The sequence below is a fragment of the Scyliorhinus torazame genome, chromosome 2, assembly GCF_047496885.1.
Source record: "Scyliorhinus torazame isolate Kashiwa2021f chromosome 2, sScyTor2.1, whole genome shotgun sequence".
Lineage (NCBI taxonomy): Eukaryota > Metazoa > Chordata > Chondrichthyes > Carcharhiniformes > Scyliorhinidae > Scyliorhinus > Scyliorhinus torazame.
The window spans coordinates 78,655,852-78,676,940 of NC_092708.1; the positions used below are offsets into that span (position 1 = coordinate 78,655,852).

General features: G+C 42.6%; 1 protein-coding gene across 1 annotated transcript in view; it reads right to left on the minus strand.

Annotated features, from left to right (window-relative positions):
- Positions 1–12,345: 12,345 nt before the first annotated feature.
- Positions 12,346–21,089, minus strand: part of ccdc93 (CCC complex scaffolding subunit CCDC93) — a 95,584-nt gene continuing 86,840 nt past the window's right edge. The window contains exons 21-23 of the mRNA XM_072473028.1: positions 19,587–19,671; positions 17,887–18,000; positions 12,346–16,642 (exon numbers count right to left, since the gene is read on the minus strand). Of these exons, the coding sequence (XP_072329129.1) occupies positions 16,595–16,642; positions 17,887–18,000; positions 19,587–19,671 (247 nt within the window). The 3' untranslated portion in view covers positions 12,346–16,594. The remainder of the gene's footprint in view (positions 16,643–17,886; positions 18,001–19,586; positions 19,672–21,089) is intronic.

Here is a 21,089-nt window from a genome sequence, read left to right on the forward strand (position 1 = left end):
TTTTGGAGAATTAAACTGCTTTGTCGTCGTCGCCCCCCCCCCCCCCCCCCCCCCCGCATTGAGCCGCACACGTCCTGTGCAATTCTTAGTTTGCATTTACCACTCAGCACAAAGATTTGTAAGGATTTTGCCGTCGACCGTTCATAACATTGCACAGAAACAACATATTAAAAAATAAGGCCACAGAAAAAAATGTAAAAGGATACCATTGGATGATGATAACCAAAGGATGAATAATCAAAAGAGAAGAAAGTGAATATCTGACAAAAGGCAAATTCGTAAGGGGCAGCAGAAAAGAACAAGGGACAATAAATTCAGAAGTATTGAGGTAAATTCAATACAAAAGCAATTGCTTTCACCAGCGTAAAGTAGTGGGAGGCTTGATGGAGAAGCTTTGATAGCCAATGCATGGCGGAGATTTGTAGCCACTGTGTAGGTGGATAAGCAAAACTTGTCTAACAGAGCAACCCACAATGCAATTTGAAGACAAAAAGAAGTTCGAAAAAACCGAATTGCAAGATGTAAACCTTTCAAGACTGAATATATCGCGTTAGAGCAAATACACTTACTGGCAAATCAATACCAAATAAATTAGCATCAACGTTTTAACAATTTTCCTTGCTATTTTTGTACAATTGTTTGGGGGAGAGCAAGATACTAAAATAAAATAAATTCTGAACCGCAGACTAATTTAAGTAGGTCATTATAAATTAATAACTGGTGCAACACAATGTTTAGATAATGTAGTTTCAAGGAGAATGTAATTACACAACTTCCATGGAAATTGAGAGGTTATATTGTTTTTTCTTAATTAAAATTTAGAGTATCCAATTAATTTTTTCCAATTAAGGGGCAATTTTGCATAGTCACTCCACCTACCCTGCACAGCTTTGTATTGTGGGGGCAAAACCCATGCAGACACGGGAAGAATGTGCAAACTCCACATGGGCAGTGACCCAGGGCCAGGATCGAACCTGGGACCTCAGTGCCATGAGGTAGCAGTGCTAACCACTGCACCACCGTGTTGTCCCAAGAGGTTGTATTGTTATGGAATCACGGTCTTTGTATTTGGCAGCATGGTAGCACAGTGGGTAGCACTGTTGCTTCACAGCTCCCGGGTCCCAGGTTCGATTCCCGGCTTGGGTCACTGTCTGTGCGGAGTCTGCACATTCTCCCCATGTCTGCGTGGGTAACCTCCGGATGCTCCAGTTTCCTCCCACAAGTTCCGAAAGACATACTGTTAGGTGAATTGGATATTCTAAATTCTCCCTCTGTGTACCCGAACAGGCGGTGGAACACAGTAACTTCATTGCAGTGTTAATGTAAGCCTACTTGTGACAATAATGTTTATTATAACTGAGGAGAAGTATGAATGCAGGAAGACAATATGAAAAATCTCAGAAGTTAAATACCCCAATTGAGCCCATTTTTCAACAGTTCAATGCTATTTCATGATTTTATCCAATTAATATATACCTTTGGGAAATATATTAAACCTAGATTTAGGTCCACTTTGTGGTGGTTCCAGTGATCTGATCTGGTCTGTTGTTGACATAACAACAGGCATTGCAAAACCCTATGGGAAGTACCTTGCGATGTTCTCCAGAATGCAGCTTCATTTTTCTTAAAGTAACGTATTCCAAAGATCATCTTTGCCCTCCAAAAGCGAATGGAGCAAACTGTAGAAAACAAATCAAACTTTGCATCCTGCTTTATTCTTTTTAGACTAGTCCTTTGCACTGTCGCGATGTCACAACGTTCTCAGTAACTCATAAATCATTGTTACATGGAACATCCTGTTGGTCACATTGAATACTTTAGGGTGTACTTTTTGCCCTTAAAGCTGTTTCTGAAATTCTTTACCTGGGAGCCCAGGCAAATATGGGGAGCATTCAATAACCCTGGCTTGCAATTTTTCAACTGGGGTCATTATGTTCTCCTTGTGAAAGGGATAAGAGAAAGCAATCTCGCATTTTTTGTAAAACCCTGGTTAGGAAATAACGAGGAACACTGCCACACAAGATCGTACAACACAATCTCATTACTAGTTATGTTTAAAAAAAATACTACTGGACCGATCAGCGACACATACCTAGCAGTGTGTGCAAGTGTCCAGTTCAAGGATAATAGGGACGCATAAATTTATTGCTGAATGTTGGATGTTGTGTTTCTTAGTCAATTCAGCTAAAGTGGACCTGATTACCATTTTTCTTCCCAAGCTGTTTAGCTCCTGTTTCTGAAACCTCTCATTCAGGAAACATTTATAAACTAATTGTTAAATATCAAATAATTATATTAAGAATTTAATATATGTGTTGCCGTCGCTGATGCATTTTGAAAGTCTCTGAAATAAATCAAGATCTCTGTTTTATTTTCGCACTGTGGTTTGTTAATGCTAGTGTGCTGTCAATAGATCTCTATCTAACATTCAATATTAGCATAGCACCACCCATACTCTGGATAGAAATGAAAGAGCTCTCTGTAATTATCCTAATTCAAAAGTCTGTAAAATTGCTCCTTTGATATTATACTCATTAAATCTCACACAGGCAGAAAAAACAAACCTATCCGGCTGGCAGAATAGTCAGAGCAAATAACAGATGATATCATGCGGCTGTAACACAATGGCCCATTTCAAATCTGCTTAATCCCTCATGGCTGATATTTCAAAAGTTTTTTTTTAATTTCACACAAAGCAGGGAATTGGAATGAATGCAAGGTTACATTTGCGTGCTGAGCTCACAGTTGATTGCTGGCCTTGAAACATGATAATTTGCGTTCTGGCACTAATTCTGCACTTACATTTGATATTATGGTGCAGTCGAAGAATTAAATAAACATCCATTTGTAAGACTTGGGACTTTGTCCAATGAGAAAGGTTTCAGGGAGGATTAAGTGGCAGGTAAAATTAGAAAATAAAATAACTGAAAAGTTACATTGACAGGTGTGGAAAGAAGGTATGTGTCCACTGGAAATATAATTCACACAGGAGGAGCGAGGCTCACATCCACAGAAAGGTTAATTTTAAATAACAGAGAGTCCAATTTCTCAAGCACCAAGAGAACTGGAGGACTTTGTTCAGTTTGTTGCATGAAATAGACGAGGTGTTGAAACTGACGCGTTATCAATGTTGGGCTCTCTGATTCTGCTGATCAGGAGACTCGGTCCATTTTGAGCTCTGGGCTGTATTCCCATGCCACTGGCGAGCCAAACAGGCCAGGTCAATGCAGGTAGCCTGACGACTGACCGAGTTGGCAGAAAGATAGACCTGGAGGGACGATTGCGACAATGGAATGGGGTGGAACCCAGGAGGAGCAGTGGCTCACATTACTCTCGTTGTGACTTGGGCCTGCACTCCTCCTGCACTGGGCCCCACAAAAGTAATTTAAACTTACCCTTTTGGAACCTCTTCTGCCAGATAGGTCAGTAAAACAAGGCGGAGTCCGCATGGCAAATGTGCCACCAGAATTACACATGACGCCCGATATGTGCCCATTATTCGTGTTAAAATAAGCAATGCCTGAAAAAGATGGGTGCCCTGAGGGTGGTGGGGGTGGTGGTGGTTGGGGGGGGGGGGGGCAGCAGTTGGTGTAAAGCATGTGATGAGCCATATCTGGTCCCAACCTCCCCAGAGGGCCCGAGTTAAAATCCATTCACTTCTCACCTTTCTGAAGATGATATAGCTCGTTACCAACCCACAGGGAGCTCTTCTGTCCTTTATGCGTGCACAACAGATAGTGAGCAATGGCAAACCACAAGACCATAACCATAAGACATAGGAGCAGAACTAGGCCACTCGGCCCATCGAGTCTGCTCCACCATTCAATCATGGCTGATATTTTTCTCATCCCCATTCTCCTGCCTTCTCCCCATAACCCCTGATCCCCTTATTAATCAAGAAACCGTTCAGCAACAATGTGGAGCCCAATCATTTGTCATTGACTCTTGGCCAGTTATTTACATTTGCAAGGCAGATGGTAATTGCTGACATATGTCCGACTCACAGACTGCGTTCAAAGTTGATTATTTTTTGGGGGAAACAACGAATTTCAATTTGGTACATCAAAAACAAACACATTGAAGGAATAAGACAGGAAGGGAAGGGGAACAGAAGAGGTGGGGAACAGGTGGGTGTGTCCGGCCTCTTTTTATTGCCTTGTATGGAGGAATGGATAGAGTGCTCGGGGAAGCTGGGTCCCTGGCTGCGGCAACAATGTCCTTGCGGGTTGTGGCCTCAAATGCCCCTGACCCTGCTCCCTGGACATATAAGGTAATATCTGGAATCGGGTCATCCAACACGGTTTCAATGTCCTGCCAATCCCACCATGGCTCTAGACTACCTACTTGGGGTCAATTCCTGCTCTCCATGGTTGTGGTGGTGGTGTGGGGGGGGGGGGGGGGGGGGGGGCAGGTGCTGCCTCCCGGGTCAAACCAAGGGCATCCGAATGGATACAATATCTGCATCTTGATATCGCAGGAAGAAAACTATTTATGCATCTTCAGAGAGACCACTGTCTGTGTAAAGTGTTGTGGACACTGTGTCTGGCAGTATAATTTAGTCTGGGCCACCAGTTTGTCCTGATACGTGTCCCTGGTCAGTTGAAAATGTCTTTATTTTTTCAAATCTAATCTGAACCTCAGTGGTGGCGCCTTCGGTCAGAATTTATCTTCTTTCGTCCTGATATTCTCCACCCCGCCCATGTTCCTGCCAACCTGAAAGCTCCACATGCTGTTCTACATCACGATTGGTTACATTTTACTTACAAACAGATATACAAGAGATGTCTGAAAAAATCCTTACAGAGGACAGGGGAAGCAATAACTTCCAGCTCCATTTCATTACCTTCGAATTTCCTCTTCTATTACTTACTTGCATGTCACCCTTCACCAGTTGAAACTGACCTCTCACAACTATATGCTCTATTCTGTCTTGGCCTGAGCTTCGCACCCAATATCCTCTCCATCACAAAGAAAAATGACCCATCTTCGCTCTTGCCTCAGCCAACCTTCTGCCAATGAAACCTTTGTCAACTCCAGACCTAACTATTCTAATGCTCTTCCATTACAGGCCAGTGAGTCTAACATCAGTGGTAGGGAAATTATTGGAAAAAATTCTGAGGGACAGAAATAATCTCCTCTTGGAGAAGCAAGGATTGATCAAGAATAGTCAGCATGGCCTTATCAGGGGGAGATTATGCCTAATAAATTTAAATTGTTTGAGGAGGTGACTAGGTGTACAGATGCTTTTAAAAAAATTTAGAGTACCCAATTATTTTGTTTTTCCAATTAAGGGGCAATTTAGCGTGGCCAATCCACCTAACCTGCACATCTTTGGGTTGTGGGGGTGAAATCCACGCAGACAAAAGGAAAATGTGCAAACTCCACACGGACAATGACCCAGGGCCGGGATCTGAACCCGGGTCCTCAGCGCCATAGGCAGCAGTGCTAACCACTGCACCCTGTGCCGCCCCGACTAGGTGTACTGATGAGGACAGTGCAGTTGATGTAGTCCACGTGGACTCCAGTAAAGCTTTTGACAAGATTCCGCCTGGAAGACTACTCAAGAAGGTAAGAGCCCATGGGATCCCGGGCAATTTGGCAAATTGGATCCAAAATTGGCTTTGTGACAGGAGGCAGACAGTGATGGTCTATGGTTTTTGTGACTGGAAGCCTGTCCATTGGTGTATCGCAGGGATGGTGCTGTGTCCCTTGCTGTTTGTTGTGTAATGATCTAGACGCGAGTGTGGAATGTATGATCAGTATGTTTGCAGATGGCATGTAAATTGATGGTGTGGTAAAGAGCAAGGAGGAAAGCCTTAGATTACAGGATGATATAGAGTGGCTGGTCAGATGGTCGGAACAGTGGCAAATGGAATTTAAACCTGAAAGGTGTGAGGTGATGAATTTTGGGAGGACTTACAAGGCAAGGGAATACACAATGAATGGTAGGAAGAAAGGAAGTTCAAAGAGCCAGAGGGACCTTGGGGTGCATGTCCAAAGATCCCTGAAGGCAGCAGGATAGGTAGATAAGGTGGTAAAGAAGTCATATGGGATACTTGCCTATATTAGCCGAGGCATAGAATATAAGAGCAAGGAGCTTATGATGGAGCTGTATAAAATGATCATTTGGCCACAGCTAGAATACTGTGTGCAGTTCTGGTCACCGCACTATAGGAAGGATGTGACTGTGCTTGAGAGGATTGCCTGGGCTGGAAATCTCAGCTGTGAGGGGATCTGGTTAGGCTGGGGTTTGTTTCCTTGCACCAGAGAAGGCTGAGGGGGACATGATTGAGGTGTACAAAATTAAGAAGGACATTGGATTTGGATTTTGTTTATTGTCACGTGTACCGAGGTACAGTGAAAAGCATTTTACTGCGAGCAGCTCAACAGATCATTAAGTACATGAAAATAAAAGAAAACACATAATAGGGCAACACAAGGTACACAATGTAACTACATAAACACTGGCATCGGGTGAAGCATACAGGGGTGTAGTGTTAATGAGTTCAGTCCATAAGAGGGTCATTTAGGAGTCCGGTAACAGCGGGGAAGAAGCTGTTTTTGAGTCTGTTCGTGGGTGTTCTCAGACTTTTGTCTGATGGAAGAAGTTGGAAGAATGAGTAAGCCGGGTGGGAGGCATCTTTGATTATGCAGCCCGCTTTCCCCAGGCAGCGGGAGGTGTAGATGGAGTCAATGGATGGGAGGCAGGTTTGTGTGATGGACTGGGCTGTTTTCACAACTCTGAAGTTACTTGAGGTCTTGGGCCGAGCAGTTGCCATACCAGGCTGTGATGCAGCCAGATAGGATGCTATCTATGGTGCATCTGCAAAAATTGGTAAGAGTTAATGTGGACATGCCGAATTTTCTTAGATTCCTGATGAATTATAGAGCTGTTGTGCTTTCTTGGTGGTAGCGTCAACGTGGATGTACCAGGACAAATTTTTTGGAGATGTGTATCTCTAGGAATTTGAAGCTGTTAACCATCTCCACCTCGACCCCGTTGATGCACAGTACTTTGCTCTTTAGTGTGTACAGTACTTTGTTCTTTAGTTTTGCTGGCATTGAGGGATAGATTGTGTCGTTGCACCACTCCACTAGGTTCTCCATCTCCTTCCTGTATTCTGACTTGTCGTTATTCGAAATCTGGCCCACTATGGTCATATCGTCAGCAAACCTGTCAATGGAGTTGGAACCAAATTTTGCCACGCACACGTGTGTGTACAGGGAGTATAGTAGGGGGCTGGATACGCAGCCTTGCGGGGCCCCGGATTGAGGACTATTGTGGAGAAGTGTGTTGTTTATTCTTACTGATTGTTGTCTATCGGTCAGAAAGTCAAGGATCCAGTTGCAGAGTGAGGAGCCAAGTCCTAGGTTTTGGAGCTTTGATATGAGCTTGGCTGGGATTATGGTGTTGAAGGCAGAGTTGTAGTCAATAAATAGGAGTCTGATGTAGGAGTCCTTGTTGTCGAGACGCTCTAAGGATGAGTGTAGGGCCAGGGAGATGGCACCTGCTGTGGAGGTGATGCGCTTCATGACCAACCTCTTGAAGCATTTTGTTACGACTGAAGTCAGGGCCACCGGACACTAGTCATTGAGGCACGTTGCCTGGTTCTTCAATGGGACCGGCATGATGATGGTCTTCTTGAAGCAGGTGGTGACCTCGGAGCGGAGTAGAGACAGGTTAAAGATGTCCGCGAACACATCTGCCAGCTGGTCCACGCAGGCTCTTGGTGCACGACCAGGGATCCCGAACAGACCCGTCGCCTTCCGAGCGTTCACATTCAGGAAGGCCGATCTGATTTTGGAAGCTGTGATGGTGGATATGGGTGTGTTATGGGCTGCTGGGGCACACGACAGCAGATCATTGGTTTCCTGCTCAAACCGAGCATACAATGCATTGAGTTCATCGGGGAGGGGTGCGCTGCTGCTGGAGATACTGCTTGGCTTTGCTCTGTAGCCCGTTATGTTTTTTAGGCCTTGCCACAACCGCCGAGCATCTGTATCGCTAGTTTGTGACTCTAGCTTGGTCTGATATTCTCTCTTGGCAACTCGGATGGCTTTGCGAAGGTCGTACCTGGATTTCTTGTATAGGTCAGGGTCGCCTGACTTGAACACCTCAGACCTGTCCTTCAGTAGGGAGTCAATCTCGTGATTGAGCCATGGTTTCCGGTTGGGGAACGTACGTACTGCTTTCTTTGGCACAGTCATCCACACATTTGCTGATGAAGTCTGTGACGGTGGTGGCGTACGCATTTAAGTTAGTCACTGAGTTCTTAATTATGGACCAGTCCATTGTCTCTAAGCAGTCACGTAGGAGCTCTTCTGTTTCCTCAGACCAGCACTGCATGACCTTCTTAGCTGGATTCTCCCGCTTGAGTTTCTGCTTGTATGCTGGGAGAAGGAGCACCTTCTTATGGTCTGATTTCCCAAAGTGCGGTCGAGGGATGGAACGGTAGGCACCCTTGATTTTTGAGTAGCAGTGGTCAAGAGTGTTGTCGGCCCTGGTGAGACAGGAGATGTGCTGGTGGAATTTTGGCAGTGCACTCTTGAGGTTGGCCTTGTTGAAGTACCCGGCCACGATGAACAAGGCCTCCGGATGTTCTGTTTCGTAGTTGTTTATAACTGTGTACAGTTTGTCCAGCGCCTTTTTCACTTCTGCCTGGGGTGGGATGTGGACCACTGTGATAATGGCTGAAGTGAACTCACATGGAAGATAGTGTGGGCGGAACTTCACGGTCAGGTATTCCAGGTCCGGGGAGCAGTAGGTCACCAGGGTCGCGGCATCCAAGCACCAGGAGAAATTGATGAGGAGGCAAACCCCTCCACCCTTCGCTTTGCCTGATGACGCAGTGCGGTCCGCCCGGTGAATTGAGAAACCTTCAGGTTGTATTGGCACAGTCTAGTGAGGCGGGGGTGAGCCGTGTCTCTGTGAAACAGAGCACACAGCAGTCTCTTACTTCCCTCTGAGAAGTAAGTCTGGCGTTAAGTTCATCCAGCTTGTTTTCGATCGGATGTACATTTGCCAGGAGTATGCTGGGGAGAGGAGTCTTGAAACCATGTTGCTTCAGTCTCACCTGCAGACTGCCCCATTTCCCTTGCTTGGCGGCTGCCACTGGATGGTCCCAGGATCCGATGGGAGAATCAGCCCTTGTGGAAGGTAGGTGGTCGCATCTGGCGGGGGCCGGGGCGCTGGCGGAGACCAGGGCACTGGTTATGCTTCCGGGGTCGCGTCTGGCAGGGTCCTGGGCACTGGTTGTGGTAGTGGGGTTGCTGGGAGCGCATGTTTGCGTTCCGGTCGGTTGATAAGCATGGGAATACCTTGCGGCACGTTCGGGTCCTTGCGCGGGGTCTCCGTCGTGTCGGGGGTCCTGGGTTGCAGGCAGGAGCTTCTTGAGGCAGGTTGGATTGGTCCTGCGTTCTGTTCCCTCCTTGGGCGCTCCTGGGATCGGGTCTTGGAAAATCCACATGGATTTTTCTTTCCTCCATCTTCAGGTAGGTCGGGTTGCTGGGCAGGCCTCTCCTGGTCGGGTTGCTGGGTGGGCCTCTCCAGGTCGGGTTGCTGGGTGGGCCTCTCCAGTTCGGGTTGCTGGGCAGGCCTCTCCAGGTCGGGTTGCTGGGTGGGCCTCTCCAGGTCGAGTTGGTCATGTCTTGCAGTCGGGAGCTTCGGGGACTGGACCCTGGCGGCTGGCGTCAGTTCTTAGGCCGGGCCGGGCGCTCCTTGGTCCAAGTCGGGGCCAAATCGAGGTCGGTGCCTCACTTCCGGTTTGGGCCTCATCCGCGTCCAGGTCAGGTCGGGTCAAAAGGTCACCACGGGCCTCGGAGGATATTCAAACCTGCAAGAAAAGATTAAAGAGAAAGGTTAGTAATAATGTTAGTCTTGAATTAAATTTTAAAAGATTAGAACTATTATAAGTGAAAAGAGGATCTGTTCGGGAGAGCTCGCAGAGAGTTGCCACACTCCAGCACCATCTTGCTTCTACCAACATAGATAGGATAGATGGGAAGGTACTTTTCTCCTTAGTAGTGGGATTAATAACAAGGGGGCATAGATTTAAGGTAAAGACCAGGAGATTGAGAGGGCATCTGAAGAAATACCTTTTTAACTAGAGTGTGGTGGGAATCTGCAACTCATTGCCTGAAGGGACGGTAGAGGCAAGAACCTTCACAACATTTAAGAAGCATATTGATGAACACTTGAAATGACATAGCATACAAGGCTACTACTGCCCAAGTGCTGAAAAATGGGATCTGGATAGTTGCAAGATGGCCTTCGCAGACATGATGGGCCAACATAAGACCATAAGACATAGGAGCGGACGTAAGGCCATTCGGCCCATCGAGTCCACTCCACCATTCAATCATGGCTGACTTCAACTCCATTTACCCGCTCTCTCTCCATAGCCCTTAATTCCTCAAGAAATCAAGAATTTATCAACTTCTGTCTTAAAGATACTCAACGTCCCGGCCTCCACCGCCCTCTGTGGCAATGAATTCCACAGACCCACCACTCACTGGCTGAAGAAATTTCTCATCTCTTTTCTAAAGTGACTCCCTTTTATTCTAAGGCTGTGCCCCTGGGTCCTAGTCTCCCCTGCTAATGGAAACAACTTCCCTACGTCCACCCTATCTAAGCCATTCATTATCTTGTAAGTTTCTATTAGATCTCCCCTCAACCTCCTAAACTCCAATGAATATAAACAGGCCTCTTTCTGTGCTGTAAAACTCTATGCCTGTTCTTCCACCCTCTATAATTGTTGGCTTAGCTGATGGACTGGGACAGTGATATGCAGAAGGTATTACAGACAAGCCAGGGGAGGAAAATGGTGTAGAACTAATGGATCAAATGGGGGCAATAGGAATTTGGATCCCTTTCACCTGCCCCATCTGTTGCCAGATGCCAGCAAGCCCCAGCACCCCAGTGCTCAACCACACCTAAACCTCACACTGCTCACATCCCAAGGCCCACCTCAAATGTTAACAAATGTCAAGACCTAATTTTTCCGATTCCAGGACTACTTCATTGCTCCAAGAATGTCCCCAGACTTCTTCCTGTGATTCTCAGACTTCTCACAAACCTTCCTCCATCACTCGCCCAGAACACTGGGATATTATTATTGTACACTCCAAAGCCCGAGATCCCATCTCAGTACAGGCAGTGTAGATCCCTTGCTCATTGTTTCTACGTACACCCCTCACTTCAGATAAGCGCACTGACTCTGATAATATTGTTGGACATAACACCCATTCACCATAGACAATCAACTAGCATGTTATAAAAGAACTTGTGTGCATAGGAGTGCAGTGTAATTGCTTTTCATTTAATGCATTCTACAGATAAAAATGTGGCTCAGGTGGTTAATGCAACAATGATAGAAGGAAATTGAGTCTCCTGACAAAGATGTTCTTTGTTTAGTCCGAATCAGAAACCAAAAACGCTACCAAAGTACCACTATATTTTGCTATGCTTTGATCAGAACTACTTATAACAAAAGAACTAGAACAAAAATAATGAGTGCATAATCTCCCTCCCCCTTCATAAATGTTAAATGCTTTGTTGGAACAAACTTTAATTTTCATAAATACAACTGAGACAATTGTACTTGATGCTTATTTTGTTATGATTTTTGTTGTACCTGAAGGTTACATAATACTGAAATTCCATAAATCAATCGGCTATTTTTCTAGCAAAAATTAATTTTGCTGTCCGACTACACCACAAGGTGTTTCAGAATACTATTCATTTTTGAATTTTTTTTTCTGGTTTACTCATTTTGATTACCTTTATGAAACAAATCTGCCTGCAATCCCTCTTGGAACGAATCTATGTAACATTAAGCTCAATATTAAGATAACTTAACAATCTTTGTTGATGACAGCCAATTATTTTTTCACTCAATTAATAGATTGTTGATTTGTATATAGTTGTAAAATACAATTATCAAAAGGAATATTTTCTACCTATTCGGATACAAATGTTAAGTTTAATCAGGGCTGACCTTGCATTGATTTCCTTTGGGCCCCTTTTTAAGCCAGCTGGTAACATCTTCCTTCCAACTTGTTATACTATTGCAAATCGCCTTTTGTCACTTTTACCTGTCATTAGCATCTTGATCCTATGTGTCAGTTGAGGAGTCATTTTTAAAAATTGATCTTTAGGCCATCTTTATATTGTTCAAACTGATAATGCAATTTACTAAGTAGCAGCTCACAGTACAATATGTTTTTGGGTAGTCCAATACCCAGTATTTAGACTAATTGGCCAGGCCACCTTAGTTGTGCCTTTAGTATAACTTCTATTATTGGCATAATTGCTCTTTGAAGACATCAGTATCTGGAATCTTGTGCCAATAGTGAATGTTCTTTTTTTATTGCAAAAATATACTTTATTCATAAAATATCTGAAAGAACATTACAAACATTTCAAAATGGCCACCGCAGAAGGTGCAATAATATTCAGGTTTTCTACAGATCACTTTACACACTCAGGTGCTTCAATACAACCAGAAAACATTAGACATTTCAAAATGGTCAATGGTCTTTAGGTTGCCCACGAGATCATGTTGTACTCGGAGATACTTCAGTACAATTGTGATATATTTAATGAGAGTCATGCATTCGAGTGGTTCTGTTCAATTTGCAGCCTTGGTGAACGATGGCTGAAAGGTCTTTTTCCATTGCACCTCTTGTGGAGGATGCCCAAGCTTTGGTGCATCCTTTAGCATGTAGTTATTGTTGAATTTTTATGATCGCTCAGGCAACCTAGGTAGAAGTGATGAGTTTTCTGATTTGACGACTGGAATGGTCAACTATCGCATGCATCCAGGAAGAATGTGGTAACTCGTCATTTAGTAGTACAGAATTTTAGTACTGTATTGCTGAAAAAGACATGCCAAGCTTTTCAGCTTGCACTCATCGAGATCACTTGCAACTGAAGAAACAACAATTTATACTGCATGAGAGTGGGCTGATTTGTTGGCAAGTGGACTGAGGCATTGCCATTGAGAATCCAGCATGGACGAGTTGGCTGCCCAGCCTTGCTCAAATTCAAACTGGATAGGTCAACTCAGATCGGTCAGGGCATTGCTGTACAAATGAACCAGGAAAGTAATGTTCTCTACCCCTTTTTCATCTAAAGGAAAGCTTAAAGTGTGCATGTTTCTTCTGTCTGCAAAGGCAGGGCCTTGTGCGTGAATAGATGTGACTTCTAGCATGTGCAAGAACAATTGAGCCCCTCTAGTCTGCTTTGCCATTTAATATCATGGCTGCTGTGATTGTAACCTAAAATGTGCATTCTGTATACTCATGAGGTACCTCTGCCTTAAAAATATTCAGACTCCTTCCACAACCTTTTCAGGAAGAATTCATCGGAGTTTTAAATGGTAACATCTTATTTTTAAACAGTGACACCTAGTTCTACATTTGCCCAAAGAGGAAACAGCCTCTCGACATCCACCGTGTCAAGATTTCTCAGGATCTTGTATGTTTCAGTCAAGTCACCTCTTACTCTTCTAAACTCCAGCCGATAACAGGCCTAGCCTGTCCCACATTCCCTCTCAAGACAACCCACCCGTTCGAGGTATTCGTTTGGTAAACCTTCCCTGAACTTCTTTACATCTTTTCTTAAATATGACTAATGCTGTGTACGGTACTCCAAATGTGGTCTCATTAGTGCCCTGTACAACTGAAGCATAACCTCCCAGCCTTCGTATTCAATCCTCCTCCCAATAAATAACATTCGCTTTCCTAATTATTTGCAGTAGCTGCACATAATCACATCTAATATTGGACATTATGTTTTGAGTTTTGAAAGAACAGGCTTGGTTGGGTTCGGTCAGTACTTTGCCTATTACGAACAGCTGACAGCAAGTGCTGTTTGGATATGATTTGCCAATTGCCACACAGTCTGTAACACCTGGTGTTACACTGGCATTAAAATTCATATACTACATTGCTCATTGATAGGTAGAATATTACTGTGGGTGAGCATGTTTGACTGCAGCATTCCTTTAATGGAGAACACCACTCACATTACTACAGCAGAGTAACAGCATACAATAGCTAGTTTCGCCCCATTGCCCAAACTTTTGACACGTTTCCAGCATAATGGAATCTAAACTGGGCACTTTTCAGGAGCAAACGTGCTAGCATTCGGTCCATTTATGTGTTTGCACAATATACAACAAGCAATGATCTGATCAGGATAGCCATTATCCCACAGGAGGGCTTTGTTGCATCTGTTTTAGGACCAAGCTTGCATAGCGAGTAAATAACTTGGGTCCTATTAATGAGGTTGACAATCAGGCCAATCTAAGGTGAATTTGAGCACAAGATGAAGCCCATTAATATATGCAAGGAAGTTCTTATAAACAGCTCCAGATATAGTGAACAAAACGAAGCAATCAAACCTTTCCTCAAAGTACTAGTTGCAAAATCTGTCATTGGGTTCTTTATATGGTCAATATTTTGGATTCCTACAGTTCTGCTCACTAAGATTAGCCATATCAGCAACCTCATTAGTAGACCTTGTTCACTGTACAAGGTACTGAGAAAGAACCAGCTTATGAACTAATTGTCATATAATGTGCAAGTTTAAAAGGACAAACAAATTGGAGAATGTGGACAAATATCAAAGAAAACCTTATTTCAAATATATTTTTAGAACTATCTTGTTCGACAGGCAAAAGATTGAGATTGCTAGATACCCAGTAGGGAAAGTTGGCATCTAGTTGGACTACTTGATCCCATGTTCTTCTCTCTGTGCTCAAAGATTTAAGGATCATCCTCAAAATACTGTAGTTACCTTAATTCTGTTGTGATTTTTCACTGTCCTGTTTGCGTTTAGATAGATGCAACAGATTTGAACAGTAAAATTCACTGGGCGATCCCATGTGAGGTAATTAAAACAAAGGTAAAGTGACCACAAATACAACTTTTGCATGAGAAAAATAAATCAGCTAGTTAAAAGAGATTCAATTCCAACAGATAAGACATTGGGGTAACTTAATGTATCAAAAGGTCCTAAACAGGGTTAGCAGTATTGGTGGCAAATGATCTTAGTACTGGACGACCATCAAACCAGAGATAAATGGAAAGCGAGAAAGATCAGGATGGTATTAATTAAACAGATGATCACATAATTCTCTGCAAAGAGCATGTCCAATTATTATAGCAGATTAACCAAATCAAAATTGGCAAGTATTTTGGGAACAATGCTTAGGTAGGGAAGCTGGCATACACTGTTCACTGCTGAAACAAATCAATCAAACAGTTAATTTTGATGCATGACTCTTATGGCAAGAACGTTACTCTGTTGTTTGACCATTGCTGGTCTGGGAACAAGGACAGCGAGTGAATTAGCATTTATACATTGTCACAAAATGCTTCACAGCCAATAGAAACATTTAATGTTTAATGTAAACTAACTACAAAAACCAATTTTCACACTAAATCCCCCAAAACAAATGTCAATAACCAGATAATCTGTGTTTTTATATGAAATGAATTGAGGGGGTAAACATTGGCCAGGACATCAGAATCTCTCTGCTCTTTATTATTTCTTGAATATGCTTTTGAATATTTTATGTGCACGAGGGCAGAGGGGGCCTATATTTAACACAAGTGAAAGTACCTTTGACAATGTAGCATTCCTTCAGTACTGCAGTGAAGCTTAGAACATGTGCTCAAGGGCAGGATGTTCTGTGGGCAGAATTTTCTAGTCTTGCCCAAAGCCAATAGGCTTTTGGCTGCCTCTCCAAATTTCTCACTTGTGATGATTTCCCAGTACAAGTCTCTAAACCCGCCATCTTCTGACTGAGAAGCATTGAGCTATGACTGACATTAGCTGGTACAACATTAAGTCATCATTTATCATTCAGTGTTTCGGATCATCAAAGTCAGGAAATAGACAAGCAAATTCACAGACCCTGATCCTTCCTTACCCATAGAGAAGTTCAAGAATTTTAGATAAAATATAACTAACCAATACCAGATCACAACTTCTGTTCAAAGTGCACAATGATCTCAAAAAAGTTGTGCTTGATAAAACTTTACATATGGACACATTTCCCATCCTTGACATTTTAGAAATGTCAGTTTACCCAATGTCAAATTCTGTATCAAAATAAAGACAGTGTACAGAAAAATTCCAAGAACAGAAAATGCTGGAGCCACAATAGAAATTAATCTTTGAATTAAATCACCCAATTAGACTTTGCAGCATTAAAGCAACACAGATATTTTGGCAGTAAAATACTTTTAAACAAAAACACATGTCCCTGCCACATAACAAACGTACTCCTTGCCTGCAAATATCAATTCAGCTTTAGTTGTTAAGAATGCTGTAATTTGCTTAAGTTCAGAAAATATATTTTGCAATCAATTTATTATACAACAGATTGTTTTGCACAGTAATAACTGGTTTACTCAGATCATCTTATTGTGTAATTGATATACAAAATTCTCATTTGTGTAAATTACACAAAAATAAACTATGAAATGCATTCAGTTCCATCTCCTGTTCCTTGGATAAGTAATGAATTGAGGCCATCAACTGGAGGAACACAGCAAGTCCACTTTAGATCCCTGGTGAATCCATTCAGGAAGCCCCTTTGGATTGCAATAACACTTCATTTTTACGACACTCCTGCAGATTAGAGCAAATTAAATGTTAAAAAGAGGCTCAGTGCTGTAAAGAATAAATTTGTTTATAAGTACATGGCTTTATATTTATAGGACCTGACAGTTTGGAAAATGTAATTATCTGAAATGAATTTGGTCAGTGATAACATAGACCAGCGTGTTAAAAAGATTTAACTTATTTTCCCATCATCCCCAATATGTTCCCGTGCCATACTAATCATTCAACAAAGTCTTTTAGTCAGCACAGTGGTTAGCACTGTTGCTTCATAGCTGCAGAGTCCCTGTATTCGATTCCCGCTTGGGTCACTGTCTGTGCGGAGTCTGCAAGTTCTCCCCGAGTCTGCGTGGGCTTCCTCCGGGTGCTCCGGTTTCCTCTCAAGTCCCAAAAGACGTGCTTGTTGGGTGAACGGGACATTCTGAATTCTCCCTCAGTGTACCTGAACAGGCGTCATAGTGTGGTGACAACAGGATTTTCACAGTAACTTCATTGCCGTGTTAATGTAAGGCTACTTGTGACAATAATAAAGATTATATTATTATTGTAATCCTTCATAAGTCCTGTGACTTTATTTTCTCTCACCATGTCCAAAATTGAGTGTTTTGGTTCAGACTGCACATTACTTTCCTTCTAGTTATTGGATCATCCCTATTCAACTTTGATGAAAATGGTCAACTAGTGAAGCCAACTTCTCCATCCCGAATCTGAAGGAGAGTAGGTGCCTTGTAAATATTGGAAAACGTATAAATGGTCAGTGTTTTCTACCTCAGTCACTTTTTTGTTTTTCAGTGCAATACATTAGAGGGCCCGGTTTAGCTCAGTGGGCTAAACAGCTGGTTTGTGATGCAGAACAAGGCCAGCAGCGCAGGTTCAATTCCCGTACCAGCAGCTGAGAATTTTGAATTCTTTCCAAAATTATTCCCTCTAATCATATTAACTATGCAAATAGACATTACAGCATTATTGCAATTTGACAAAAGCTGATTTAGTTTACTTTTCCATAATATAATCTTTTGTTCCTTTGAACATTAGGGGCTGGTTTAGCACAGGGCTAAATCGCTGGCTTTGAAAGCAGACCAAGGCAGGCCAGCAGCACGGTTCAATTCCCGTACCAGCCTCCCCGAACAGGTGCCGGAATATGGCGATAGGGGCTTTTCACAGTAATTTCATTTGAAGCCTACTTGCGACAATAAGCGATTTTCATTTTCATTCACCCACTTGCAAATGCTTAGACATTTGACCAAAATTACCTCTTTAAATTCTTTGACAGTTTTAAAGTACAAACGCTGTTTCTCCAGCAGTTCAAGGTACTCATCATTCAATTGATCACGTCTCATTTTGTTTTCTTGCTTTTTCTTCTCCAACTTGGGATGGTGGGAATGCAAGAAAGAAAGAAAAAAAAAAAGAAGAAAAAAAAAAAATAAAATTCAAAATTACAAGCAATCAACTTTGTAATGAGGATTATATTACATTTACAACTGCAAAAGAATCAATTAAATATGGATACTATGGCACAAAAACAGAAAATACTGGACAATCGCAGCAGCATCTGACAGCATCAGTGGAGCAAGAAGGGAGCTAACGTTTAGAATCTAGATGACTCTAATTGAAGATGTAATGGACAAGTCATTTCATGTTTGTGCATAAACGTACAAACTAGACCTACAAGATAAGGACACGGAGTTAATGACCAGGTATTCTCAAGGTGGTATGAATAATCCACAGAAGCTGTGAACTTCAATCTCCTTACAGAGCATTCTGAAACAGCATTTTCTTCCATGTGCGCACTCTTGATAAAAAAAAAAAACTGCTGCTGGTCTTCACCTGCAGCTGACTCTATCAAAGTGTCTTTTAGATACTCACAAGAAGGTGGCTAGCAGAATGGGCAGACATGACAGAAAAAAAAATATCAAGTGATGCATTATCACAGAAGAGGCAAGGGGAAGCAATATAATTGAAATGGTACAATTCTACAGAGTGCACCAGAACAGAAGGACCAGTGGGTCCATGTGCATAGATCTTTAAAAGGTGACAGGACATATTGAGAGTAGAGTAGTTGGCAAAGCATGAGAAATTTTGACTTCATAAGTAGAAGTACAGAATACAAAAGCAGGAAAGTTATGCTAAACCTTTATAAAACTCTGGTTAGGCCTACAATGTATGCATCACTTCTACATTTTATGGAGTGTGTGAGGCCCTTGAGAAGATGTAGAGGGGATTTACCAGAATGGTTCCAGGGATGAGGGATTTTAGCTACAAGGTTAGGCTGGAGAAGTGAAGGTTGTTCTCCTTGGAACAAAGGAGATTGAGGAGAGATTTGACAGAGCTGCAGTTCAGTTCAGGTAGACAAGGAAAAGCTGATGGTACAAGGACTAGGGGAACACAGATTTAAAGTTTTGAGCAAGAGATTGGGGGGGGGGGGGGGGGGGGGCGGCGCGAATGAAGAAGTACTTTAAAAAAAAGGCAGAGTGTGCCAACGACCTGGAATCCACTGCCAGTGAAGGTGATGGCAGCAGAGTCGATGAATTAAATCAAAAAGAAATTGGTTGGGCACTTGAGGATAATAAACCTGCAGGAGTATGGGGGGTCTACAGTAGAGGAATGGGACTGACTGGACTGTTTACGGAGAGGCTGGCTTGAACCCACTGGGCTGATTGGCCTTCTGCACTGTAATGACTGAATGTGACTTCTTAATTATTCAGATGCATATTATTTGGTTCAGATGCCCCTTCAGTTCTGATATTTCATGCAAATCTTTATCCTTCCAATAAAGCATAGTCATTATGCTCTACACCCAACTTTTGCCTAGTTTTCTTCATCCCTGCATTCAACAATCCTATAATCGTTTTCAATTGTACCATCTAAATGTGGGACCTCTTTACCCTTTTTGTTTTCTCCAATGCCCATTTTCCCCACCAAATGGAATAGCTGAAAATAACAGGATTATTACCTTCATGCGATTCTGTTTAATACCTTCCACAATCTGTTCCATCTGGCGCAAGAACTGATCTCGAGCAGTAGTAGCAGCCATTGCCCTGAAAAATATTTTTAAAAAGTAGTTTATGAAAATACTGCACAGTTGTTCTTATTAGTGTATCTTCACATCCATACACTTTTTAAAAACCCTTTGGGGAATAGTGGGGAAAGAATTTCCAAGCTGATTATCAGCCTGTTGAACCACGTCGAACGCTCCTTCAGTGGAGCAAGCTTTATTTCTCTTCCTGTTTCTTCAAATGTAGACATTACTCTCCAGCAATTGAAATAGCCAGCTTCCTACATTGGTAACACTAAGCACCAACCTCAAAAAGACACTATTCGTCAGCTTTTCTCCAAATCATGGTTGCCCTGTGCTGAAAGATTGAGCTGGTTTGGCCGATAATCGTAGATGATGAATGAAAAGTGTTCTTATTGAAATACCGAGGGGACCTGACAGTCCGGGTCCGAGTTAGACAGATTTTTGATCGCCAAGGGAGTGTTACTTATTTTTCTTTTTAAATTTAGTGTACCCAATTCACTTTTTCCAATTAAGGGACAATTTGGCGTGGCAAATTCACCTAGCCTGCACATCTTTGGGTTGTGGGGGCGAAACCCACACAAACACGGGGAGAATGTGCAAACTCCACACGGACAGTGACCCAGAGCCAGGATCAAACCTGGAACCTCGGTGCCATGAGGCTGCAGGGCTAACCCACTGCGCCACTGTGCTGCCTGCCAAGGGAGTGTTATTGGGAATTGTGGAAGAAGGTGGTGGTGTTCAGTGAGGAAATTGGACAGCCAAAATCAGAACAGTCACAATCTTATTGAATAGCAGAAGAGGTTTGATGGGCCAAATGGTTTATTCCGGCTTCTATTTAGGAATTTATGGTATATTCCATATTTACTTAGACCAGAAATAATCCAAAGGAACTATTTTAAGAAAGAAGTTTGGATTCAAAGAGGGGAGGAGAAAGCTAAGAGACGACGATTAAGAACGCAGCCAATACTTTCTTCCCATTCTTTCTGCCACACATGACAGCAAAAGTAATGACAATATTAGAACAGGAAGGGGATTAGGAGTAGCACAAAGTACATTATCTACACAGTATGGAAATAAAGGGAGATGATCATACAGTACAGGCATGGCCAGGTTTGCAAATCTAAGTTTTTGCAATTATGCCAAATTCACCGCTGTGAAACAGGTAACTGAATGAAAAAAAAATGCCTCACTTAAGTCATAAATCAAAGGGGATTAATTTATTAGGCTGATGATTAATTGGATAATTCAATTGAATCCCTATGAGTCAAAATTGATAGAAGTTCTAATGTAGTACACTTTTACGCTAATATATTGAGAACTACATTATTTGATAATCTCATGGGATTTGACATTTAATTATGAAAATGCATACAGAGGACATCATGAGGATAAACATCTCCAAGAACTATTCAATTATTTCACTAAAGCCAGAAACGA